Source organism: Parasteatoda tepidariorum, chromosome 1 (genome assembly GCF_982258835.1).
Source record: "Parasteatoda tepidariorum strain Cologne lab strain chromosome 1, Ptep-v5.0, whole genome shotgun sequence".
Classification (NCBI taxonomy): Eukaryota; Metazoa; Arthropoda; class Arachnida; order Araneae; family Theridiidae; genus Parasteatoda; species Parasteatoda tepidariorum.
In genome coordinates this window covers 93,747,909-93,775,635 of record NC_141755.1, presented here as the reverse complement: position 1 = coordinate 93,775,635, position 27,727 = coordinate 93,747,909, and the positions used below count along the sequence as shown (strand labels likewise).

The 27,727-nt window shown below is 28.8% G+C and overlaps 1 protein-coding gene across 2 annotated transcripts in view; it reads left to right on the top strand.

Moving 5' to 3' along the window:
• The first annotated feature begins 1,357 nt into the window (after positions 1-1,357).
• LOC107441418 (uncharacterized) overlaps positions 1,358-27,727 on the top strand; it is a 44,090-nt gene continuing 17,720 nt past the window's right edge. Inside the window, exons 1-13 of one of the 2 annotated variants that reach the window (XM_087168931.1) lie at positions 1,358-1,591; positions 3,693-3,813; positions 6,747-6,980; positions 8,690-9,126; positions 10,830-10,956; positions 13,683-14,012; positions 14,736-14,953; positions 17,909-18,167; positions 18,271-18,386; positions 20,139-20,414; positions 22,085-22,220; positions 23,424-23,579; positions 26,009-26,071. In XM_087168931.1, coding sequence (XP_087025057.1) covers positions 1,565-1,591; positions 3,693-3,813; positions 6,747-6,980; positions 8,690-9,126; positions 10,830-10,956; positions 13,683-14,012; positions 14,736-14,953; positions 17,909-18,167; positions 18,271-18,386; positions 20,139-20,414; positions 22,085-22,220; positions 23,424-23,579; positions 26,009-26,071 — 2,500 coding nt within the window. In that variant the 5' untranslated portion in view covers positions 1,358-1,564. The remainder of the gene's footprint in view (positions 1,592-3,692; positions 3,814-6,746; positions 6,981-8,689; positions 9,127-10,829; positions 10,957-13,682; positions 14,013-14,735; positions 14,954-17,908; positions 18,168-18,270; positions 18,387-20,138; positions 20,415-22,084; positions 22,221-23,423; positions 23,580-26,008; positions 26,072-27,727) is intronic. The other variant, XM_087168933.1, reaches the window with a different exon arrangement.

Genomic DNA, 27,727 nt, shown 5'->3' with positions numbered 1-27,727 from the left:
AACTCTAGTCTCAAAAGATTGTTCGTGACTTAGATTCGAACCACCATCGGGTGATAATGGATTAATTTTATGTTTCAAACCACTTAACTTTTCCGACTTTCAGACTTGCATTGTCAGACAACATGCTTTTTTAAGTAATTTCTGTCTGTTGTCAAGGAAACCATTTGTGTGGCCCTATTTTCTCTATAATTATTTTGCATTGGTATGGTAGTATATTATGCTATAATAAAATATGTGACCAAGTTTCAAGATTGAGTGGAAATTGAGGTTGGTATTGAGGGGAAATATGGCGCAATATATATATATACAGTAAATTAATAAAAATGCTACAATTTCTAAAGCTTTAATTATAAAATGATATAGAAAAAAATAAAGTAATATTCTATTTACGTTACGATATTGTAAAATAATTTCAAAAAAATATTTCGTTAAATCGAATTTTTAAAAATTGACCGCAGATTGAATTCGAACCACGTATACTCGGGACAAGTAATTTCATGACTCTAACTAATTAACCCTACACGTTCAATGTCAGACCTATAGACAGCTTGAGCTTTTTTAGTAATTTCTGTGCTTTGTCGAAAGAGCCATTCTATTCAATGTCTCAGAAATATAGCGCCAACTTGGCATCTTTGTCTTGGCATCCTCGCCACCGTCTCTTGTAACACTTAACAGTTGAAAATCAGTTGTTGCTATTATAGCATGAGCGTGCTCGTAGCACCAATGATAATAAAAATCTTAAATACAGTCCATAGCTATTTTATTCAATTGTTATCAACCGAATCAGCATAGAAATCAAATCAATTGGTATCGACCACTTATGCCACATTGGGCACACCCTGATTTTCAAATAATTATTTCTCTTGATATGATAGCATATTAAAATATATTTTAATATCTGACAGAGTTTCTAAATTATAAGTTATAATTAAAGAGAAATATGGAGCATCTTATATACAGTAAATGAGTAAAGATTTTCTAAGTTATAACGCTTTTATTATAAACACTATTACAAAAGAGGTAAAGGAATTTCGCATACACGTTTCCAGGTGTTTATTTCTAGCTCATGTAATTTGTATAGGGCTAAAGGGCTGAACCTCTAAATGCAATTCGCGCACGTTTGCTCTCAGACAAAAAAAATCAGAGAAACTGATATTAGTGATTTTTTGGCATTAAAATTTTTTTCACCAATCAGGTTCTCATTCTCTTTTGACATTGTTCAGATGTGCATAAACTGAACGCAGCGAGAATGCTTAATAAACCTAATTTGGTGGCATAATACATTTGCGCTGGCTTGCAGCTTGTTTGCTGACGCTATTTTTACTGAACTAGATCAGTCTCACTTTTTCTCTTTTCTTTTTCAGGATATGGCAACACATTTAAATTAACTCAACGCAGCCGGTATTTTTAAAATTTCTGTTTTTGTACTCGTTGGTAGGCGTGATGGTGCTATTTAATATTATGGAAGATTGATTTCAACATCAAAAATTATTGTTTTAGCAGTTTGAATTTATTTTGTAACTTTTAGTTTTCTTATATTCGTGTTTCATTTCGCGTTATCATTATGGATTTAGATGATTCATTTACTGAAGTAAGTTTAAATCTTGTTTTTATTATTGTAACGGTTTCTTTAGATTTAATTGCTTAATATATTAAATCGTGTTTCAAAGTTTTTGAATGTCACTCAATCAATTAATAATTTACATACTTGAATCTCTTTTGTTTCTTAACAATTATAATAATTTATCCTACAACTTAGGGGTGTAAAACCTTTTATCAGAAGTAGGGCTGGGTTTATGACCTGACAATGAAAAATTGTCAAAAAGCTAATTTATTTCTTATATTATGGAACAGCAGACAAACTCTTTTAACAAAATTTTCTTTATAATTAGCAATTTTGCTAATACTTATTTTTATATGCTATTCAATATATAAATACTTAAAAGCTGTCAAAAAATTATTAATTCAGAAAATTTGTAGTCCTATTTCCCTTTTTATTCATAAATACCAGCCATCTAATCCGAATTTTTAGAGTGTAATGCATTTTTTTAAAATTAATAATAAAATTTGTATAATAAAAAAAAAACCTAGATAGACAATATTTATAAATATAATTTTTTTTAATTAGGATATATTATTTAACTAGGATTCCTCTTGTGCTTAATAATGTATCAATTTCTCCAAAATTTGTAAAGGGGGTGTGAAAAATGATGAAGCTTAATTCTCGAATTCGAAAAAAAAAACTGTGAGCTAGCCAATTTATGTACACTAAGTTATAACCTATTTCTAACACATGAAACAATTAATTTTCCTTGCTATTAATAGTTGAAGGATAAATTTTGAATAATTTTGAGTATCAAATTGTATAGTTACATTTATAAATTATGTTGATTGTAGCTTTTCTCTGATGCAGGTGTTTGATCAGTTTTTATTAAAAGCCACGATAACTGAAATATAACTTTTTTTCTTGTTTTGTTTAACTATAGACAAAATTAGGTGTAGAAAATTTATATTTTAAATATGGACTCACTTTTAGTAGAAAAGGATCTAATTTGTAAGTCCTATGTAGTAAGGAGTTATGTCCTGTGTGTTAGTTCAAAGTCTAGTGGAATCACTAAGATATATGAAATTCTGATTTTATCATAATGGAAAAATGCATTATATTTTTACTCAATCTCAAGTAATTTTTGTTGACTAACACCTATAACCACTTTTTAAACATTTTAATTGGTTTAAGTTTTAATATACAATTTTAATTAGATCAAATAAAATGTAAGGGCAACACTACCAATGATCTTTGTTTTTGACATAACGGTAAGAATCGTCTAAGGTAGAATGTGTCAAAAACTTGCATATCCTGTGCAAAACAAACAACAGAAAAAACTTTCAAGAGCTCACTAAAAGGACACTTTTATACTAAATGATAATGGCTTAATTATTTAGTGTAATGAAAACTACACTAATTAGTTTAAAAAACAAGAGAAGAGCAAACTATGTTTATTATTTACAAATTATAACTATGATAACAATGTCCCAATAGTTATTTGGTTTCTTGGAAAGAGGAAAATAGATTTGTTCATTTTAGCTATTACAATGTATGTCTCCTAAAGAAATGGTTATGTTTTTCCCACCTGCCTAGTTATTACAAAGTATCAGAGATAAAAAAATTTGCATTTCCATATTTATCTCTAACCGCAAACCAGATATCCAAGGTCCAAAAGTTTCAAGAATTCAGTGATCACATTTATGTATAAAAATTCTCGTATATTTTATTTGTATAAATATTATTTCTGGTTGAATAATAAATATGATTAGAGGTTAAAGCAAACCTATGCATGATTATTAATTTAAATTATGCTGTATATAATTTATTTAGAATTTCTTGTAGTGAAAATAGCGATGATTTAAATTTATAAAGACAATAATTGTTTGAAATGCGGCATTAATAATTTTATTTAGAAATTTTCAGGATTTTTGAGTTGGGCTCACAATCACCCCGTTATCTGTAGTGCATAAACAAATTATTTTTATCCTAGCTTAGTCATATTAAAAATAGTTTTGAGTTGCATTGTGTTGAAATCCTTTTAAACATTTAAAGATGATGCTAAATAATAATTATGTTTTGAGCAGTTTAAGATTAATTGAAAAACTGATTTTGAAAGCAATTGTCACTTATATTTGTGTTTCTATAGAAATTACTGCAGCGAAATAAGGAAAGAAGACAATTTATAAGCATTAAAGAAAATGAATGTCCAGGTGTTGTAATCAAGAGACGTCCAGCTCTAATTGATGAACAACAGATCAGAAATCAAGGTATAAACGTGTTTAAATTTTATGAACTATGCATTAGATTTACTTTATTTAATATCATTGTATGAAGGAGTAATTTTTAAGTTTTAAAAATATTAGTTTAAAGTTTGTATTTTCTGCAGGGTTGGCAGGTTTTTGACATGTGACAGTTTTTGACAGTTTAAACCATGGTTTAAACCGTCACGTCAAAAACCTCACTGTCGAAAATGTCAAAAACCTATATTCATATGTGAAATTTAATTAATACATAAAATTTATATATTTTTTATAAAGGATAGTGTTTCTAAATATGTTCTAGAAAAAATAAATTTAAAATTTTGGAGAAACACTTATATTTTGAATAGTAACCAAACTCTTGTACTTTTGCAAGCTCACATCTTTTGTAATATTATGTATTCATTTTCATGTGTTATTGAAAATCTGCAGTGATATTATTAAGAAATTTATTTATAACCAAATTTAGTGTATAGTATAGATTATACTAAAAATTAGACATTTTTAAAGATAAACATTAGCAGTTTTGTACATTAGACATCTCTTAAAGAAAAATCTTTTTAATATTCTTTTAAATCTTCTTAATAATCTTTTTTAACATAAGACAATACAAATTTAAGTGCTTTCTGTTAAATACACAGAGTAGTTAGTGTCGATTTACAGTATATTCAGCCTATTCATTTACTATGCTGAAAATTTAGTTTATCCAAATACTTGTGAATTTCATTTTGCTGAATACTATATACATAGTTTTGTTGAATATCTAAATATTCAGCTGTTGAATAATTAGTTCTTGCTTTCAAGATATTGCATTATTTGTATTCTTAATACAAGTGGGGGGGGGGGAATTAAGAGGTAAAAATTGTTTTAAAATGATAAGTGTAATAATTATAAATAAATATAATAAACAATATGAATTATATTTATCATTATTCCCAAATATAACTACTTTTAAATTCAAATTAACATACTGGATAATAAAGATATTCGGTATAACATTAAATTTTTTTTTTCATACACTTGTATCAAGTTTGTATTTATACAACATAACTTGTAAGTTCCTTATAAATATTAGTTATATGTTCCTTATATGTCAAAAATGCATAGTAATAAACTTTTAATTTTCTTAAGTATCAAAAAAAAAAAATTTTTTTTCAAAATATAAATATTTAAAAATATTTTGTGCAAAATTTTTCTGCACATGCATTTGAATATAAATTTCTGAGATTTTAAATCTGTTATTTTACCTTAATTTTAATTAAAAAATATTTTAAAACCTGCTGATTACCTATAATATAATTAAATTTCAATATAATGCATGGCAACTGTTGGTAGTTTTGAAGTTTATATATTTTTTTGGCAAACTTTAGTTTTTGACGGTTTAAACCAGTATTATACCCTTGTCATGTCAAAAACCACTTTTTGACGTCAAAAACCCAACCCTGATTTTCTGTAATAATAATTTTATACAAAAAATCCAAATTTTCGAGTTTTTTACAGAAATTGCATTTTTAAAAACAGCTAACTGTAAAAAAATAGTGAGTTGTCAGTGTTTTCACTACAGCGCGAGAACGCGAGAATCTCACATATTTTTTTATATTCTCGCATTAAAAAATGATTACCGCGAGAAATTCGCGCATTCTATAAAAAAATTTCAAAATTCGTGAATTTCTCGCATTTTGAAAACAATTTCTCTTTTGCGCCGTTTAGAATAAAATCCGTTTCACTTTTCTTCCTGGATCTTTTATTATTTTCAACATCTGCCCCATTATCTAGCTTCCCTATTTACCAGTATTGATCAGAACCTGTAAGAACAACAGAACACCATCCTTCCGAACCATGGAACCTCTTTCAGAACGCATTTCTCTGCAACCACGTGTTTACCGTAGGTAAGGTTTCTTCATGTAAGACGTTAAAAGTTTTTGCTCGTTAATGTAAGATGGACAAATACCTTGTAAAGCCAATATCTTCTATTCCGAAACGGACAAATGAAAATGAAACAAATGTGGGTAGAAGCGATCAAAACGAAACAAATACGCATTTGAGCAACCTAATGAGAATAGCTGAAGAAAAAGTAGATGTAGAACATTTTCCATATGATGATGCAGCAAAACTATTCAATGCTTTAAAAATTAGAAGATGTTAAAAATGCATCATAATTAAAGAAAATTTTTTTTTCAAGTCTCTTAGCGTTTTTTTTTTTTTTTTTTTTTTAAATTTTTGAAATCTCACTTAACTTTTTGAAATCTCACCCTGTTTTTGAGAAAGGGTGAGAAATTCTCACCCATTTTTTTTCTGAGATGAAAACACTGGTTGTGCCCAAAAACTCCTTTGATTATTTGACAATTCTATGGAATAATTTATTCTAATTAATATTTATAATATATCATTTACAAATGATTTAAGAAGTCTTTCAGATTTTTTATGTGGCCTGTAGCTTTTTTTTTTTTTTTTTTTTTTTTTTTTTTTTTTTTTTGTTGATGAAGCCCACTTATTGTTCCAAGTGGGTTTTTTCAAAGGTGGGCCCACCCAATAAAACCCCGAGCGGGTTTTCTCAAAGTGGGTCCACTTGGCGAACCCTGATGCTCCACAAAATGCTGTGAGCATTTTAGAAATATCCTGTGTTTGACCAGTTCTTTAGACTGATTGTCCTTAAAAGTTTAGGAGAATTAGTGTGCAAATCTTTATTTTGTTTCTGTGCCTATTAGTTAGCATGTTGAAGGTAGGTCTCTCAAAAAATATGAATTTACAAAGATTAGAATTAAAGTTATTTAGGATGTTGTCAAAGTCTTAGTTTTTTTAATTTGCAAAATTTATTGCTGTATACTTATTTAAGTTTTTTTCCCCACAATTACTTTGACTTCCTAGATATATTGAGTTTATTTTCCTGTCTTATGTATCTCACATGATCAAGTTCTATATTTCCATATTTTTTGTTTAAGAAACTTTGGAGGTGTCGCCCAAGAGATCTTTAGATGATGAAGCAGATGATTCTCCTAAGAGACAATGCATTGAAAGATGTGAAGGATCCCCAAGTCGACAATGGCCACCCAAACAAACCAAATGGGAGAAGGAAAATAATCCATCAAGAAATAGTTCAGAGGAGTCATTCATTCCATTTAAAGCATCACTGAAAGAAAGAGGTTTAGCTGCTTTGCGGAAAAAAGATAATTCAGGTATTTTTTCTAAAATATATTATATTTGGTGATGCATTATTATCGTAATTTTCTTTTTACAGTATTTTTAAATAATTATAATTTTTAATTTCAGGAAATTTTTTTACGCATTGCATTAACACAATTTATCTTGCTATCTCTAAAGATTTAAAGTTAGTTGAAGATATTTTTAATAATTTTTAGATCGTTTATAATTAAATCTAATATTTAATTATTGATAATTATGATGGAAAATATGTAGCAATGATAAATGTGTATTATTCTTCGCACAAGACAACACTCTGTTTAAGTGTTGGTAAAGAATTTGAAGGACAAAATTTGAAGGAAGGAATACATAACATTTCAAGTATGTTTTTAAATGTCAATCATAACTGGAAAATATTGAATTTTTTTTATTTTGATAACTATAAAAATCCCCAAAATTCCCTATGTGTAAAATATTTATTACATTATGCAACAATTATCATAAAATTTATATTTCATAAAATTTACTGGATTTTTTCCTATCCATGTTGGCAGCTATGTTGGTAAATACTATTAACCGATGTTTTCTTTATTTGCAGATATGATGGTTTATTATTTATAACTGATTGGAATATAATTATTTCCAAGTTATAGCAAATATTATTAATTATAATGTACATGTATGTATACATTTCCCTACAATAATAGAAGGCACTTTGAGTTTTTGATATTGTTTTAAATTTCTCAAGAAATACTTAAAGGATTAATTTATAAGATATGTTTGCTTTGTTCACACAATTGTTCATGTTTAACAATAAGATTTAAAGCTTTCAGAAATTTTTGAAACCGAGAATAAATTGTGAAAGATAAGTATTTTTGAACACCCTATGCCAGAAAGTTAAGCCATAAACTTGTAACTTGCATCAATTACGTTAGTTGTCAGTTGAAAAAACTGCGTAAAATTCCATAAACCTAGAGTAAATATTTATAGTGATAGAAATTTTTATAAGAAACGAATTTTTTTGCTACAATTTTATAAATATTCAATAAAATCAAGAAATGTTTGTAGAGCAATTTAAAATTAATTTGAAAATTATTTATTGAAAATTTAAAATAAAAAGTTTGTTAAAAATGGAGCAAGATTTATTAGTATTTAAGGTAGTTATTTCATACTGCGCATATGCAAAAAAATTAAAAACGAAAATTTCTTAATTTTGTAGTGAATTGTGTTTGGCAACTAATGAAATAACTTTGATTCGAATATCTTTAAAATTTAAAAAGTTTCAAGCAATTTAGTAAGTAGTTTTTGTATTTTTTAAAAGAGAACTCGAAACGATCAGGAGTTTTCCTCAAATTTTATTTTGTTTTATAAAGCAAAAGTTAATAACAAATGATAATACCTAGCAATTGTCCTGTGATCAAGATGTGATGGTTTAAGAGATGATCCCCCACAATACCATCTCATTTTTCAATTTGAATATCATTTTTAATAAATCTTGTTTAATAGTACGAAATGAATTTTCAGGAAAACCCATGAACGTTAAATTAACCCGGAAATTGTTGCAAAAGAGTGATAATTTTCTTCCAGCAAAAAAAATGGTCATATCATGGTTATTTTCTTGTTTTCTCTTCTTTCCCTTTTTTTCTATAATCTTGTTCATAGTTATGTTTTAAAAATTTCCTCTAGTTTTTATTTTTAAATGTTAGCTATGGTATATATTAATCTTCCATTTCTTTTGTTATAGATTCGGACATCACTGCCAGTGGTTTGACATCTAAAGCTGAAGTTGGCGATAATCAAAAATATATATTTTCTACAAATAGTAGTGACTTGTGTTCTGGCCGTAAAGCTAGATTGGCTCATTTAGCTGCACATATCAACCAGTGGGAGGATGACCTTCATAGACCAACTGACTCTACCAATTTTGTGGCCGCTGCTCGCTCCAAGCTTTCTTCAGTTGATACACCAGATTCTGTGAGTACTACTTCAAACCTGCTCCCAGGTGCCTCTTCGACACTTTCAGAGAATGTTTCCAAAATTGATGTTAAGTCCAATGTGGTTGTTGCTTCTGTGTCAAAACCTGGATTGCTTTCACCTTCAAAAATAAAGAACTTTGATAATAGTTCAAAATCAGTTAAAAACAAGTTGGGTGTTTGGGATCAAGCTATTAAAGCAGCATTGGTAAGTGATTTTAGCTTTTGTCATGAAATAGTAAATTTTTTTTATGCTGTTTACTACTTTTTCCATTGCTTTTTTTAGCTTTTAATATAAATAAATATAATACATTTTGCATAGCGTTTTTAAAGAGGCCTTACAGGCACTTATTTTAGATTTTTGTTTTTTAAAAGCCCTTAAAGGTGCTTTTTTCATTGGGTGTTTTTAAACAGTGCTTAATTTTCCTTTCTCGAAAATAGGATTGTTTCGTTAGGTACCATGTCAGCTTTTATAGTATCATAATAGCTTTTATAGTATTAAAATGCATCAATGTTTAAAACCAACTTCTGAACCAAGACGTTTCACATCTTGGTAATTTCTATTCTCGAATATGTAACACTTTATTAAAAGCAAATTGAAATTTGTATGTAACATAACTTTTTTGTAATTATTAAACAGTGCCTAATTAGGTTATTACTGTTATAATAAACTTTATATAAAACTGTTTTCAATCAAAATATGTAATTAAAATAATGAATATAAATTTGTTATTAACAAAATAGTTAGGGTAGTGCAAAACATTTAACCAATTTTATATTTTAGTAACTGAATGTTAAACATAAATTTTAAGAACAACAAAAGTATATCAAATTGCAATTGTTACTCAGCAAAATGTGTACGTTTAAATTTTATCCCAATAAACTCTGAAAATAAATCTGGGTTTAACAATAAATTTTTTTTCGATCTTTGAATTGAGTAATTTAAAATTTTTATGTATCAGTTGTTAAGAAGTCAATAATATAGTAATCTTAAACCTCCCAAAGAACGATTATGTTGTAATGAAACAAGTGTGAGTCCAAACGTTTAACTTTCATGTTTCATGTAATAATCTTATTAGATACTCTGAGATTATTACTCTGAGATTATTACTTCGATACTCTGAGATCTTATTAGATACTCTTTTTCAAAGAAGTCTGGGTATTTTTAAACCTTGTTCAAAACCAGAGATTCAGCTTACACTCTTTAGCATGTCAAATTCAGCAAAAACTGTTATTTTGATGCAAAAAAAAAGAAGTTTATGCAATTATGTGATGCGTTAATTCTCCTCTACAAGAAATAAAATTAAATAGTGTGCTTAAAGATTTAATTTATATGGACAGCCTTGCCTTGAACCATGCCTTAAAAAGATTTATTAATATTTAAAGTGGAAAGAATAAATTAAAATTTTTGTGCATGTCTAATTTTTTTTCCTTTTTGAAACTGCGTTTGATATTCTAAATTATTTTAAATTCACATAGAATTCTGTAATTTTTAAAAATTTAGAATTTTTAGTAAGCATGTTATATTAAATAGCGACCCACTTTTAGTAAAAAAGGATCTGAAAATTTGGGAGTCATGGGTCTTAAGAGCGTGTAAATTTTTTGAAGTCTTGCATAATCACTGAAAATATTTTACTACTCTTTATCATTGGAATGTTGAATTTTTCTTTGGCAGTAGTTATTTTATTAATGTGTTTTTGCAATAACCAAGTGCAAGGGACCCTTGGTTATTGCATTCTTATTTTTTTTAGTAATAGCTAAAGCAAAATGAAACCGATGCGCATCTCTCATTTTCAATTTAAAAACGTCACATTTCAAGTTAGTTTATTGTGTGTTTTGGTAGAAATGCTTGAAAATGTTATTGTTTATTTTACGTAGCTTAATAAATTTTTAATTGTTTTTGCCTTTTAGGAGAGTGAAGATATTGGTAAACCTCCCAAAAAAAGACTAAATGAAAATAGAGAATTTATCGAAGAAGAAAAACCTTTTAATAAAAATTCTTCAAATAATTCTGTAAAGAGTTCTCTTCAACAATTCAGTATGTTTTTTTTCCTTAAATTTTTTATTTTCGTTATTAGCGACTGAAAAATTATCCCTTAAAAATATTAATGTATGTAAATGCCTTTAAAATGCATAGAGGTTCTAGTTAAAGATTTTTTTCCCCTTAACTATCAAGAGTTACAATATTTTGTTTGTTACTATTCCATAATTTTTTCTACTCCTTAAGCAATTTTAAGAGTAATTAAAGCAAAAAAAAAAAAAAATAAATACATTTATGCGAGAAATAAAAGAAAGGAAATAATCATATTTCTAATTATTCTGTTTTAAAAAAATTATGTTTAATTTATAATTGCACACAGGTAGAATTGCTTGTGTTTACTACAGGTTTAAACTTTTTACTGTTAATTTTTTTTAATATTTTGTTAAAATTTTCTCAATTAGTTTAAATTTCAATGCAAATCACTGTTTTTTTTTAATATAAGTGTTTTTTTAAATTTTTTATATCAAGCACAGTGAAATAAATTGCTTGTAAAAAATTATTTTTTCCTATTCTAAATTGTCAAAAAAATTGCTGGGGTATTTCTTTAAAGATTTTTTTGTCAATTGTGGAGTAATTATTTCTTGCTCATACAAATTCGAAAGTTTATATATATATCAAAAAGAGAAAAAAATTAAGAGAGAAATAGAAGTTGAAAAAGGAAACATTTATTGTGACGTCATAAATAATATTTGATTATTAAAATATGTAATAATTTTTAATATTTTCCAGGGTTCCCACGGTCCTTGAGAGTCCTTGAAAGTCCTTGAATTTTTTTGTGCTAAATTTAGGTCCTTGAAAGTGCTTGAAAAATGTCTTAGGTCCTTGAAAAACTTCATAGGTCCTTGAATTTGTCCGATACTGCCGACGTCCCTTTTTATAAAACACCCGCGGATCTTTCTCGTTCTTTCTGTTTTGTTCCCGAGCTCTCTCACGTGGTTTTTAACGCCACAGTTTCTAACCGGGCCTAGCGTCTTGGTGTCTGCCAAGCGCGCGGAGCACAGCAGACAATCAATGCGCTCGGGGCGAGACTCCACTTCATCTTCTGGCGCATATGCTTAGATCTTTTTTCTTATCGAAACTGGAATACTCTCGAATTTCGTAACAATATGTACCTTGTAGTTTTCAATAAATTTGCCGTTTTACCATCCGCACTTGTCCTTACGTTTGCGTCATTTCAAAACTTTATTGTAAAGCGTATTCGCAAATGTGCGGCTTCGTATTTGTGTTATGTAGTTTAGACTAGTTATGCCTGGGAAGTGCTATTTTAATCCCCAATGGATGGATAATCAAGCTTATAAAGAATGGATTTTATCGATGCCCGAAAAGAAGTTCAGAGCCAAGTGCCGATTATGCATGAAGGAGATCGATATCGCGAAAATGGAAGAATCTGCTCTGAAATCACACATGAAAGAAAGGTAAAACAAAAGAGCAGTCTCATGCCTTGAGTTCTCTTTTTCCAAAGACATCAACGTCTAATTCATCTGGTGTAAATACTCCTTCAACATCGTGTGCCTCATGTAAAACAGAAACTTTAGTGGTCGAGGTAACATTGTCTTCTTATCTGGTCAAAAGGAATGTGCTTGATGCTGAAATTCTCTGGAGTCTGAAGTGCATCACTAGTAATTATTCATGTAACTCCTGTGAAGGGATTAGTAAATTGTTCTCCAAAATGTTTGCTGATAGCTGTATAGCGAGACAATTTTTTTGTAGTGCCACAAAGTGAGCCTATTTGGGCTCCTTTGGATTGGCACTATACTTCAAAGGGTTTCTTATAAATGAGCTGAAGAATGTTGATTGCTACACTGTACTCTTTGATGAGACGTTAAATCAGTCTCTACAATCTAAGCAGATGGACATTATGGTAAGGAATTGATAATAAAGTTTGCACTAAGTATCTTACCTCCCAATTTATGGGTCATGGAACTGCAGAAAATATTTTGTCCTCTTTTTACAAATGCATGGATGATGGTTAAAAGCTCTCTAAAATACTTCAATTATCCATGGATGGACCCTATGTCAATTGGAAATTCTATTAGAAGCTTCAGTGTGAATTAAAAGAGAAATATTCCCACCAGGTCATATTCATTGGCAGTTGTGGATTACACATAACAAATAATACTTTTAAACATGGTGAAAATGGGATATGTTCCTTCTAATTTTTATTTTCAGAAAGAATTGTTGCTGCATAACATTTAGAGAAGGTTGTGTAAATTATGGATGAATAATTTCAGAAACGATGTTTAATAGAGGAGGGGGGGGGGTTATGGAACATGGAATACCTAAGATTTAGCTCTGTCTTTCATGCAGCCTTCACATGGAAATACACAGGATTAAAGGATTTCACCATTAACACCTCATTACCATTAGTTATAGATCGTGCTGAAAATGATTTTGTGAATTAATATGTAAAACCAGTAGGGTTGTTTTTAAAAAAATATAAATTTTAGTCCATAATACATATACTCTCTTCTCTCTATATAGGCAAAGCATTTAGGTATTATATTTGAAATTAATTATTGCCACGACAAGCATTGTTGCTTCTAGTAAAATAGAAGAGAATAATTTTTAAAATTGGTCTTAGATTAAGGTCCTTGAAAATTTTGTTGAGGTCCTTGAAAAGTCCTGGAAAGTCCTTGAATTTCAATCTCATCATAGAGTGGGAACCCTGTTTTCTAAAATTAACGAATGTATATGTTGATAATGAATTGTGTCTGATATTTCAGAAGATAAACATGTAAAGGAGGATTTGAACAGAAGTTTTGATCCCACTGACCTTCCATTGTCTGCCCGCAGAGCTCTGTTTGAACAGGCCTCTCAATTGGAAAATGCAAAGCCTAAGGAACATTCTTTTGAGCCCAAGCTCTCTGTTGCACAGCGAGCGGCTTTGTTTGAAAATGCATCTCAGAGAAGCTTAGTCTCAAAACCTCTAGCACATACAGCAAAAAATATCCAATCTCCTCAAAAGCCAAATACAGTGGCTAGTATCAATACAAGAAGTCCATTGAAGACCCTGCTTACTCCTGAAAAGACACCTAAACAAGAAAGCACAAAAGGTTTGTAAAAATCATTTTTTTAAATCAGATTTTTATTTTTCATTATGGGTTTGCTACAAATCAAGGAAAAGGGAGAACAAGGAATTTTTTCTGTCTGGAAATGTCTGGCAATTTAACTAAGATTCCCCCAAACAGTCAAGAAAATAAATAAATATATGTTTGAGGTACTTAAATATGTGATAATTTTTCAAAAAAAAATTGGTTTTGTAATAATTAATTTTAAAAAAATTTTTAAATTTAAATTGCAAGTTTTTGTGTTTTGTAATATATTTTTAGATTAGAAATAATTTTAACTAAAAAATTAATAAAATTTGCAAAATCTCTGTTGTAAAAATTGGATAAATGCAATAAAATCAGCCTGAAAATTCAAGGAATTGTTTTTACCCACTCAGTATTAAAATCAGATTTTTTTAACATAGGTTTTTTTAATATTTATTTCTAAAACTTCTTAATTGAAACTTTTTGATTGAATGAAATCCCAGTTCATTAAATCAAACCTAAAAAATCACAAACTTAAATATATATTTGTATGATACAGAGTAAAAAAGTTTTCAATCTAGATCAATGATTGAATAAAATCAGATGATTTTAATAAATTTAACCTTAAATAATCAATTTAATCAAAGAACTTGGCATTTTAATCACGAAATCCCTAGGTAGGAAAATGAAGTAATGATTTTTTAATATTTTTCTTTATTAATTCATTTGTTATATTTTTTGCAGTTTTGGGTTCTCCTGTTGTAAAAGCTTCCCCTATCAAAAAGATTAATGCTGACACACAGGCTGTTGAAAAGATGCTGCTAGCAAGAGTAAACAGCAAGATGCAAATAGAGGAAAATGTAAGCGAACAAGAAGAAGTGAAAGATAAAGCTGAGTTAGTAAATTATTGGGAAAAGCTCTCTGCTTCTTCTTCTAAGTCTGGAAATAGTCATTCTGAAGAAGTATGTTGTTTTACTTTATCAAAACCTCTTTTATTGTGCTGAAATATTTGCTTATGAAAATTGATTTTCAGTTTTATTTTATATGTATGCAACATAAACTTACACTAATAGGGCTCCCGTGGTACTTGTGAAAAACCTTGAAAGTCCTTAAATTTCTTGATAGTGTTCTTGAAAAGTTTTTGATTTTCCCGAAGTAATTTTCAAAATAGTATTAATCTTCTCTGATAAAAAGCATGAAATAAAGAAACTTCCATTAAAATGATAGAAATTTTGATCACTTCCTCACCTTTTGCCGTCTTCTTTTTTGCAAGAACAGGTTGATAATCAGTTAAGTGGCAGTCAAATAGTCTGATCTAATTTAGAAAAAGACTCTTAAAATTATTTACCCCTCTCCTGTGATTGGATTAAAAAGTACAAGTCAACCAACCCAACACCACAACCAACCAATCAATGCTACAATTACAAGACTTGAATACATTATGTAGAACTTCAGACGGGTCATTTTGGTTTTAGATAAATTTAAAAAGCACAGACATTTAATTAGGATAAATAATTTTTTTCTAAGGTAATCAGCATTTCACAGAATATACTTCTTATATTACATAGCTGCCAACTGTTCTGAATTTTTTGGATTTGTTCCTAATTTTTAAATCAAATCTGAAGATCTGATATTTTTATAAAAAAATTGGAATTTTCATAAAATTGCAGTATGTTTGCTTTTAAGCCAATCCCTTATTCTGATTGCTGCAACCGCGCTTCCTGTGTTTATTGTGCTGAAGTAATTTTTAGTAGTTTTTTATTAGAAAATACTATTCCAATAGCTGTTGATGATCATTTCACTAAGAGAAATCTTTAACTACTATTTTTTAAACAATTTATTGTAGTATTTTAACACTTTTTCAGAAATATTTGTTTGTGATGTAGATTATTATTTACCTGTGTTTTATAATTTTGAGAAGAATAATTATATATTAATAGATAATGGTTGTTTTTGAATGCCTAATTATAAAAAATTAATATTATTAATTTCCCTCAAAAGATAGTGTTTCTAGTTTTGTTTTGCTAATTTTCTTGCAGTATTTAAATATATGCCTATTAATGTTATTATTTATTAGTTAAATTTTGGTGTTGCTCTCGTAATTTTTGCGTATTTTGTCAAGTGTAAGAATTTCATTATTTCTCGAAATTTGTCTTGTTGTATTGTATTTTAGAATAACAGTGGTTCCCAATCCGTTGACTACAGGCTGTTCTGCTTTGATCCTTTTTCACAATACAAAATGGACATATAAAATTGATGTAAAAATAAAGTGTCAATTTTTTATAATACTATGTTCCATTAATTTTCATGAATCTGTTGATGAGCTTCACCGTCAGAACATTTCTTTTAATGCTTTAATATCCATTTATCTTTGAAACGTCTCTAGCCATTCTTGATGGACTTGGTTCATAACATTGATTTTAACATGCAATGGGTCCCCAACTTTCTTCTGTGAGACATTCCAAACTGTCCAATATTTTCAAACTTCATTATTTTTAACTTTGAATGTTATGGCTGATTTCTTCTTCAGATTTCCTTCCGTGTAATGTGCTTTTCTGTTCAAATTTATTTTTACCTGAAAAATTATCATTACCGCGATGGCTTGGTCCAGCAACCGTTCAGGAACTGTCTAAGTTTTGACTTTTATTCAGTAGCAGGATTTAAAATGTCTTCATTAGAAGGCAGGCGTTCTTCCCCGCTACTCAAACCTGAAACAATGTTGTTATTATCATCTTCTGAATCATTTTCAGTTAATTGTGTAAGAAAATTTAAAAGCTTCTTAAATGGTGTGATTACGACAACCTGACATACTTAGAATAAAAATTTAGAAAAGAAACTTCAAACAGTCTTAGAAATGTTCCTTGAAATTTTTCTCCTGAATTAAAACTGTTTTCACACACCAACAAACATAAGTATTATGACGGATTGAAAACCTTCACTTATACCTCATTCGCTTCAGATGTATGCTTTGCTCTTACTTCCAAGGAAAAAATGTTATCGTTTTCAGCATTTATGCATTAACCCTTTTGCGACGGGAAGCGCAAGCGCGCGCTTATTGCTGAGGCCAGCAGTCTCTCTCGCGAGTGTCTGTTCAGGGCCGGAGGGTTTTTTGCTGTTTAGCCTCAATCCATGAAATAACCGAAATATCACCGTGTTGTTTAATAATGTTCTGCAGAGTATTTAAATGACATATGCTTTATGTATATTTCTATAGATATTTTATTTACTTAAGTTATTTCTTGTTTAAATATATATTTTATACATTTTATTTTCATTATGTACTTACCATTTAATAACTTTTAACATAATATATCTGAAAACTAAATATATGACTTAAAATAATTTTTTCGTATGAAAAATTTGAAAACACTAATATTGCACTAAAAACTGGACCGCAAATCGGAATACCCAATGCTGTGGCAAAAAAAAAAAAAAAAAAAAAAACCTCCTCTGCTTACTGTAAACAAATACCACACACGAATTTAAAGAGCTGTCATAAAACATTTCTTTCTCTTCCTTTCCTTCCCTCCAAAAGCCATATGTATGTGAGTCATACTACTCTCATTTTGAGTAGAAGGTCAAATCTACATGTATCTGAAATCAAATGGACATACAATGCCATCTTCTGGCAGAAATTTTATTTTTTGAATCATTCCAGGACACTGGCACAAATGAGTGACGGCCAGGGGTGAGCGAGAAAGCGCTCTGGCACACCAGCATGTCAGTGCGTCTCTTGCCGGCACGTTTATGTGACGGTCGGAGCAAAAGGGTTAATGTTCTTCACTGGTCAAATTGATCCTATTTGCAATCCTAGCTATCCTGTATATTATTATATTCCATTTAATTATGTTACACCTTTTTAAAATACGGTAAGTTTAGATCTTACTTATTTTTAAAGCATATTGGCTTTGTTTCAGGATATAACTGAGAAACAAGATATTCCAGAAAGTGATATGTATCAATCTGAAGATGATCAGGATGGTTATGAAAGTGAAACCGAATCAAAATATGAGAGAGAATCGGAGTCAGAATTTAATTACAATACAGAAATCACAGAAACGGAATATAGTGAATCTGATCATGAAAGTGATTCCCCGTCCGAAAATGTCTTCAAATCGCCCAAAGGTTTTCCCATTGGGAGCTCTCATGCTCCCAAACCATGCATTTCTGGAAGAAGTATGTATTTTAAATTAAATAAAAAAATAGATTTGTATTGGAATATTTTAAGATTAATTTAATTATAATTGTAATTTTGTTTATGTAATTAAACTAATAACAGCAAAAGAAAGGAATTTGTGGCAGGCAGACAATTATACTGATGATACTTGCGATGCCACTTCTTTGTCTGATGGGAGCTCTTATGCTGAAAGTACAATTTCAACTGACATTAGATCTGTAAGTATAATTTTTAAAATGAAAATAAAATAATGTTTGACAGTAGCTATTCAAATATTACCTAAGCATATTTTTAATTGTTTTGAGCAATTTTTATTTCGAATATAAAAAGTTTTTTTTGGTATATTTTTTCCTATATGTAAGTTCATTTTTTATTTCTTACTGTATTATAAGTGAAATATTTCCTTTGTTTTGCTTTTACAAATTTAACAAAAATTTATGTATTTTTTTATTAGAAATTTGGGAATTTCAGAAAAAAATTGGTATTTTAAATGCTATTTTTGCTACAAGACATATTTTTAAGTTGGGTGCAGAATCTGCAGATGTGGCCCGCTGACTGTTATTGCGCATCCCATTTGAGCTTTTGAATACAAATTTTATTATGAAAATAAAAAAGATGTTGAAAATATTGAGTCTCACATTTGATTCATCTCTTTTTGATGAGCTCAATTTGCACGAATCCTTTTGTAAATCTATTTTATTTCTCGTTCGCTTTTTCAGTGGTTATTGCCACACGATTTCTAGTATTTAAAAACCCAATATTTTGAATATGTTACTTTTATTAATAACTTTTAGACTCGCTTTATTTTTACTGGTTTCATCCTAAATAATTGTTATTTAAATTTATTTTAAAATTAACTTCATTATTGCGTGATATATTTAAATTAAACATTTCTTCCCAATTTTTTGATAAAAGGGCAAATTTTTTATAAAAAAATATAAATAGGTGTTTTTTATTTTTGAATAAGTTCTAATAATTATAAGTATTTCATAGCTGCCAACCCTTCTGCATTTTGCAGAAGCTTTCTGCATTTTTACTTATTTTAGCTATTTTTTCCTCTTTTATGCACAGAAGATAAGATCTTCTGCATTTTACCCATCTGCCTGATAGCTAGTATTTTCTTTAAGTCAGACGTCGCTGTTCCTCTTGTAACAGCGTTTGGCAGGGCCGTAACTACATTTTTAATCGAATATTGTACCATCAAGTAGCTGCTCGAAAGTTTTTTTAAAAGATATTTCCTTTTTTGTTTTAAAAAAAGATGAGTATTGCTTTTTTTTGCTAATATTAAGTGGATTTATAAATAAATAATTAATTAAAATCCGCTTCTTTTATAAATTTATTGGTAATTAGTATGTGCTTGCGAATCTTCTGCATTTTTAGGCATTTCTTCTGCATTTTTTTTGTCTATCTTCTGCATTTTTATAACTAGAGGTTGGCAGCTATGGTATTTAATTCTCTGCAAATATATTACTAAATTCACTGATAAAAAATTTAGCGCTTAGAACACTGATATTTACATAAAAAATTTCCGTATTTGCTGTCAACATGTGTGAATGTACGTGCAACTTGTCATTAGACAACATGCTATGTTAGTGGCCCTTCAATCAGAAGGTTGCCCCTATTCTAAATTAAAAACATTAAAGGTGTTTTATTTTTATTTAATGCTATGTTTACCTTTATTCCATTTTTCAAATTTCAATGTCTTGCTATGGCATGTCTATGTTACTTAATGCTAAACTTCTCCCTTCAAATTTGTAACTGCTATTTGTTATATTATTGTCAGCTATTTTTTCATTTGTTTTTTTTTTAAACTGAAAATAAAGTATGTATTTTTGTTAAAAAAATTTACTTAATAAGAATATAAGATTATTAATATTTTATAACTTAAAAAATTATTTTATTTTTAAATTTAAATTTTAAGTAGTAATATATTATTAGCAATTATTAATTCACAGTTTTCTTATTTATAGGTTGGGACACAACCAAGCTATCCTAGCAGCTGCAGCTCAGTGGGTTCTTCCTATGATCCGGAAAGTTCCAAAGAAAGTGAAGAAAACTTTATCAAAAGTTTACCGAGTGAACTTCGTGAAAGTAATTCCGCCACTCCTCTGTTGTACACCGTCAGTTTTTACAGGAAGCAAAGACAAGAAACAAAGACGCCTCCTATGAAAAGTATCGTAAGGAGAGAGCAAGTTTCTACTCCTTCTGCTGATAATCAGAAAGATTCAATTCAGGAAGAAATCAAGGTAAGTTATCAGTACAGTTTTATAGAGAATGTTTTCAAATTTGTTTGTTAGAAGAATGTAACATAAAAGTTAATTGTAAATTGTCTTTTCAACCTCAATATACAAGAATGCCCTGTGGCAGAATTTTTTTGAGCTTTCTATGACAATTCCGTCCAGTGCTAGTACCTTTCTGAAAGACATTTTTATTAGCAGCAAATATCTATGTTACTAATTTAAAGTAATAGAAGTGCTTTCTGTTTACAAAAAAATCCTTCATTTATACAATGGATCAGTTTATTATTTCTTTTATTTATAAATGTAAGAATTTTTTTAAAAACCTAAATATAAAAGAATGTATATTCAAATATTATTGGTTATATTCTCCCGCTCTAAAAATTTTTCATTCCACCTCCGATATGGGAGAAAGGCATTTTTTAAATATATTTCTGCAAGAAAAAAATATTTCAAAAAATTCTGCAGATTAAAAAAAAAAAAAAAAAAAAACAGCTCTAACTTCTTTTCTTCCCAACAGGACAAGACTGTTTTAAATAAATATAAATATGTTTCATTCTCATATTTAAATTATGCTTTTTTTTCCCCCCTTCTCATTTGCTCTCCTTTTTGTGTAATTTCTAGTCAAGGAATTTTAGCTTCACATTTATTCTGGTATTTGCTATTTAAAGGCAAAAAGACCCTATAAGACTTCGTGACAAAGGCCTTTTATTTTTTGTGGCACCGTCTACTGAGGAATAAGTGGACTGGTAAATGTCGCCTCATGTTAGGTGACATTTAAGAGCCAAATAAGATAATGATTTAAATCAGGATTAGTATTTTGTATGGAAGAAACCTATTTCTTCAAGAACACTGAAAAAGACAGGATGACACTAAGTGGAAGAGACTAGGCAAAATGGTAGAAACTAAGGAAACCAATACACGTTTAGAAGCATTATAAGAATAACTTAAATTTTTAAAAAATTAAATTCAATATAGTATCAAAATAAAGTTTTCACATTTTCTTTTACAAAAAATAGTTGAAAATATTTAAAAGAATTATAATTCTTATAATTACTATTATTTTTTCTAAGAATTTGTGCTGTCTTGATTGTTTTGAAATTTTTCTGGGTAGAAACTAACAGTTAGTTAGAATTAAGTAAAGCTATCAAAATAATATATAGGCTACTTACCGAAACATTTAGTTTTTGCCACTTTTTCTTACACGAAAATGCCAATCTAAAATTTTAGTTACTTTCTTGAAATTTGAATTCACGGTTATTCTTATTGAATTAACTACGCAACAGTCTTTGAAAAAATGTGCAACTAATTAAATGCAATTACGTTAAACATGCATTACATTGTAATTTCTGATCAGATCACCTTATAGAGCAATAAATTGTTCTCCCGGTAAAATGATCAGTTGTGGTAGAAATAGGTATACGACAAGTATTATTCGAAGGAAACAAAATACAAAAGAAAAAAATAATATTAACTGTATGTAATTTTTACGAAAAGTCATGAACTCAATTGTGCAAAAATAAAAAGATGATAAGCGCATTTTCGATACAAATGTTCTTAAACGGTCATTTGACCGGTTATGGTATGCTAAGTGTTGATATGCTCGCACCAGAACCTTAAAGTTTTGATTCTAGTGAACAACTTTTAATCTAAAGGTTTTCTATTTTTCTTCACTATAGATTTATCAAGAAGAGATTGTGAAACAACAAACCATTATTGGACAAACTAGTCAAGCTTTGAATTTGTGCCATGCTACAGCGGAATTCTCTGGTTCAACTGAACAAGTTGAAGGAGAAAGGCTTCTACTCATTGCAAGTGAGTTTATATGTGGTTTTGTTTTGTTTTGTTTAAGTAGATGTTATTTATTTTTTTTTTTGTAATAATTAGCAAACAAAACATTTGTAGTATCTATATTTTGCACAGTTGAAATTTGTTTTTAATGCATGCATGCATATCTTAAAATTTCTTTGATTGCAAAATTCAGTAGAGTGCCGATTACCTGAACCAACCCGAACTGATGCCAATCTGGATAATTGAACAACTTTTAAAAATGGCTATGCGAATGCTTTTAAGTAACTTCCCTTTACACTTTTTCCAGGCTTTGTATTGGCAATTCTATTAGTGCCTATGACAGCATATTACAAATGGCATGTTTTGAAAGTTTTTATTTTTTCTGAATTCCATTGAAATTCTGTTTTCGTATACAAAACTACTTGCCACCCACATTAAAATTGGACAAAAAGAATATGAGGATCTTTTCAATGTCACTTAGGCACAAAGGAAGCAATTTTCCACTTCTTTCTGTTATTCTAAAAATAAAAAGCATTTTCACGATTTTTTTTTCCAATAAGGTGGAAAAAAACACATGATCCTTGAACAATTCAGATAATTGGACAATCTGGTAAATCTGCATTGGGATAATTAGTGTTCTACTGTAGTTTAAAAAAAAAAAAAGATTTAGTATAGTTTTCTATTTGTTTGACTGTTATTAATAAGTTATTTAAATTAGTTTCCACAAGCTTTCCTATAACTTATATATAATTGTTCAGTAATTTGAAAAGAAAAGTTTTTGTACTTTGACAAAACATTTTGAATGATAAATGCTAACTCAAGGTGAGACACAAAAGCTGTAGCCTTCAGTCATTTAAATGTAGAAAGCTTTGGAAAAAGACAACAATTCACTTGCAAAAAATATAATAAATTTGATGTTAGGTTTAATACTGGTTGGTCTCTCTTTTTTTCAATACTTCAGAAAATAAATCCATCATAAAACTCATCTTCTGGTAAGCACAGGTCTCATGACAATGAAACATCCTTGCAATCATTCATCCTTTTATTTTCTCTGATTTCTCATTTACTTTTTTGTGATGCTTAGTTTGCAACATGCTGAATTTATTATGTTAAGCATAGAATAACATTTATTATTCTAATTTTAATTCAAAAATAAGCTTTAAAATATTTTAATGTAAGTCTGACTGTGTGCAGAGATTAAAAGCTGACTTTTTATTTTAATTTTAGCTCAAAAACGACAAGCTTTGCTAAATGAAATACAACGATTGAAAACCCTTGGAGCTGAAGGTGAAGTACCTGATGGTACTGGTACTTTAACTATATCAGACCTCCAGCTACCTTTAAAACAAGAATTTTTAGCTGCACAATTAGAAGGAAAAATAAGTAAGAATTCATAAATCAAATCATTAAATAATTTTCAGTCTTCTAATTTTAAAGCTGTATCAAGATTTCTACTAAATTGGTATTGTGTGATTTCTTTATTTTTTATACACAAATTATAATTTTTACTGTTTTAATTTTTTGAATGTTTTTTTAAAACTTTATTACTTTCCTGTACTTTTATAACTTCCTGTAAATGTACTGCATCGAGTCTGTGTAATCAGTTTATTGCTAAATTTTCGTTCCTCTTTTATTTTCTTAAATACAAATTCTAAAAGAATGTAATTATAAATTTTATGTAAATTTATTTGTAATTTTAAAACTAGTTAAAAGTGAACCAGTGTTTTCACTACAGCGCGAGAACGCGAGAATCTCGCATATTTTTTTCTTTTCTCGCATTGAAAAATTATTACCGCGAGAAATTCGCGTATTCTATAAATCAATTTCAAAATTCGCGAAATTCTCGCATTTTGGAAAAAGTTTCGAATTACGTCATTTAGAATAAAATCCGTTTCACTTTTCTTCCTGGATCTTGCCCCGTTATCTAGCTTCCCTATTTACCAGTAGGTATTGTTCAGAACCTTTTCGAACAACAGAACACAACCCCTCCGAACCACCGAACCCCTTTCAGAACACATTTCTCTGCAATCACGTGTTTACTGTAGGTATGGTTTTTCATGTAAGACGTTCAAATTTTTTTATGCACTAATGTAAGATGGACAAATACCTAGTAAAAGCAAAATATTCTATGATGATGCAGCAAAAATATTAAATGCTTTAAAAAATAGAAGACGTTAAAAATGTATTATAATAAAAGAAATGATTTTTTTTTCCAAGTCTATTTGTATTTTTTCAGTTTTTAGAAATCTCACTTAACTTTCTGAAATCTCACCCTGTTTTTGAGAAAGGGTGAGAAATTCTCACCCATTTTTTTTCTATGATGAAAACACTGGTGAACATAACAACCTAAAATCTGAAGAGCACCTATATTAATATTGTTATGATTAATGCAGATGACTGTTATATTTATAAGAGTTGTTTTCAGTAAAAAAAGAAAAAAAAATTAGTTTTGCAATTAAGAAATACTGTTGTATAAAGTTTTTGGGAGATTGGTCTAAGTGAAGGAGTCTTAAAGTGTATATATTGACAGTAAGAACCACAACTATGCCTTTATTTCTTGTTTACCACTTCCAGTTGACAAGATTTGTTATGTATCTCTTGGGTTTAAAATCAAAAAAGGTTTCATCACCTGTCCAAAGAACCACTAACTAAAAGATTTTACTAGTCCGTACTCATTTTCACTGGTCCATTTATTCTATTAGATTTTTTCATTAAAAAGAAAAGTTAATAAAATGAACTTAAATGAAAAATTTCTGTACAGAAAATGTGTTTAGTGTCATAATTATGATGAAATATTCTCTTTTGTAGCAAAAACATAGACTGTAGCATGACATTGAAAATAAAATTTTGCTTTAGGACCTTCTCACTCTTGCCATTTTAATTTGCTGATGAAAGACAGGTTTTCTAAGGTTACTTTTTGACTGATCGTTTTTCTATTGCAAAAACACTCTGACATTGCCGTTAGTGTCTTTCACACACTGAGAGCTTTGGAATTAAAATGCTTAGCAAAATAAATTATCGTATAGTTAAGAACTTTTCCCATCAAACTTAATTTTTTTTCTTCAAAAAATGTCATTTTAGATCTTTATCATATTCTACAAATTATTTACTACTAGAATAGAAATTGCATTTTGAATAATTATTTTTTTATGCATATGGTCTTGAGTGTTTTTTAATCCTGAAAAATATATTTAGATATTACCTTGTTGAGGTATATTTATTTTTACCAATAATAAAGCTGGTTTTAAAAATTATTTTATGTGATTAAGCTTTAATGTCCATTTTGTATAGAAAAAGTATATAATACCTTTGTGCTAAATGTATGTAGTATAGTTTTATATACCTCTATTTCTGTAATGGGATAGGAGCATATTTTCAGTATTTCTTTTAAATTTTTTTTATTTACTACTGTAAATTGGTATATTATATTTGGGCATTTGTTTTATTGAAGGAAATGTTATTTTGATTAACCCATTTTCTTCAATTAGTTACTATTAATATATGCAGTTATTATTCTTATGCAAGTGTGAATGCATGAAAGCATAATTAACTTTGGCATGATTTTTTTTTTTTTTTTTAAGTACTAACTTTCAGAATTATTTTCAATTATTCATTCATTTCATCTGTACATTTATTTTTGCACTTTAATAAACCAGGTGTGTATTTGTATTTTTTGCATGAGCATGTTTTTTTTTATTTTGTTTTTCATTTTAAACTAAGTATTGCATTTAAAAATTAACATTTTTTTTTAAAAAAAAAAAGGATTCTTAGTTCTCTCTTTTTAGTCACATTGCTTTTGCTACATATTTTAGGACCAAACTCACTTTGCACTCATATTTTGATGTCTTGCACTTCTGGGTGTCTTGAAATTATAGGTAAATTAACTTTTAATGAATCAATACAGTTTCTAGTTTTTAGCAATGTGGGTTTGCCATGGTCTCTTTCCTGACTTTTTTTTTGCTGACAGAAATACTAAAACTCTTTATTACTCTCTGCATTTATAGAGTTATTTGAAGATTCACAATCTTCATTAGTACTAGATTCCATGATTTTAGCTATTAAAATTGTCACTGATTCACAAGCCGTCAGAGAGTTATCTCAGTGCGATTACTGCATCAAGTCAGTATCTGGCTCTGTTCTGAAATGCTGTCAGTATTCTCCTAACTAATAGACTGCCTTTTTTATAAGCCATTAACATTAGTCTTAATAAACTTTTTTCCAAGCAGACTTGGAATGTTGGTATTTCAGGAAACTAGTATTAGAGGACGCTCTATATACAGGGATGAGAGTTTTTTGCTTTAGTCTCTCGAATTTCAGCTTTTCCTCTTTTTCTGAAAATTTAGTCGTTGAAATAAAATTATTATATTTATTTTCGATTTTCAAAGATCAGCAGGAAATGCACACTACATAGCTGCCAACCCTTCCCATTTTCTCTTATTTTAGCTATTTTCTCTGCTTTTGTATAGCAGAAAATAAGATTTTTCTGACAGATAGCTTGTATTTTCGTAAAGCTTTTAGAAATCCTAAGTCCAGAATCTGCAAATATCTTGATTCTTATTCACGCGATTTTAATATCAAACATAGATTTTCGCATTTACCTGATTCCAAAGTTGCTATTCTTATTCACGCGATTTCAATATTGTTCATTGCGGTTCTTATTTACGAGATTTGAAAATCCAATATCGCGATTTGTATTCGTGTTTTTAAAACTATGTAGCGATTCTTATTCACACGATTTTAATATGAAACATTGATTTTCATATTTACCTGATTTAAAAGTTGTGCATTGCGATTCTTATTCACGTGATTTAAGTATGGAACATTGTGATTCTTATTTACAAGATTTTGAAATTCAATATCGCAATTTGTATTCGTGCATTTTTAAGACCCTTTGTAGCTATTCTTATTCGATCAAATTTAACATGATGCATCGACTTTCGTATTTACCTGATTTAAAGATTGCATATTGCGATTCTTATTTACACGATATATATATTATATATGTATATTTAATATTCATTCTCGGATTTCCTCTTTTTTACTTTCTGACTACTCTCGTCCCTGTATATACCAGATTTTTTTTTACATTGTTATAGGAATGAATAGGGGACAAAGATTAAAAGACATTAAAGTGAGAAATAGTTATTCATGGAAAACGTATCATAGTTCACGTTCTTTCCTTATGTCTTTCTGCATTATTTAGTATTTTCTGGAGTTTTTTTTTTTTTAAAGGAAAGAGAAATTCAGGTGTTTGCTTTTATTGCATTAAATTAATAAAGGTGTTTTAAATACATTGCTAAAACTAGTACTTTTAACTGAAATTGGTTACTAAGTCTGGTATTGGGCTATAATAATTGCACTATATTCATTATTAGTTTACAAAATTGATTGAATTTGATTGTTTCCATAACAGTTGTTGCTTATGGTGTCTAATACATTACTAAAACTAATAATCTTAACTGAAAATGGTTCTTAAATGGGAAATTCTGCTTGCTTTCCTAATTGCACTTAATTCATTGTAAGTTTATGCA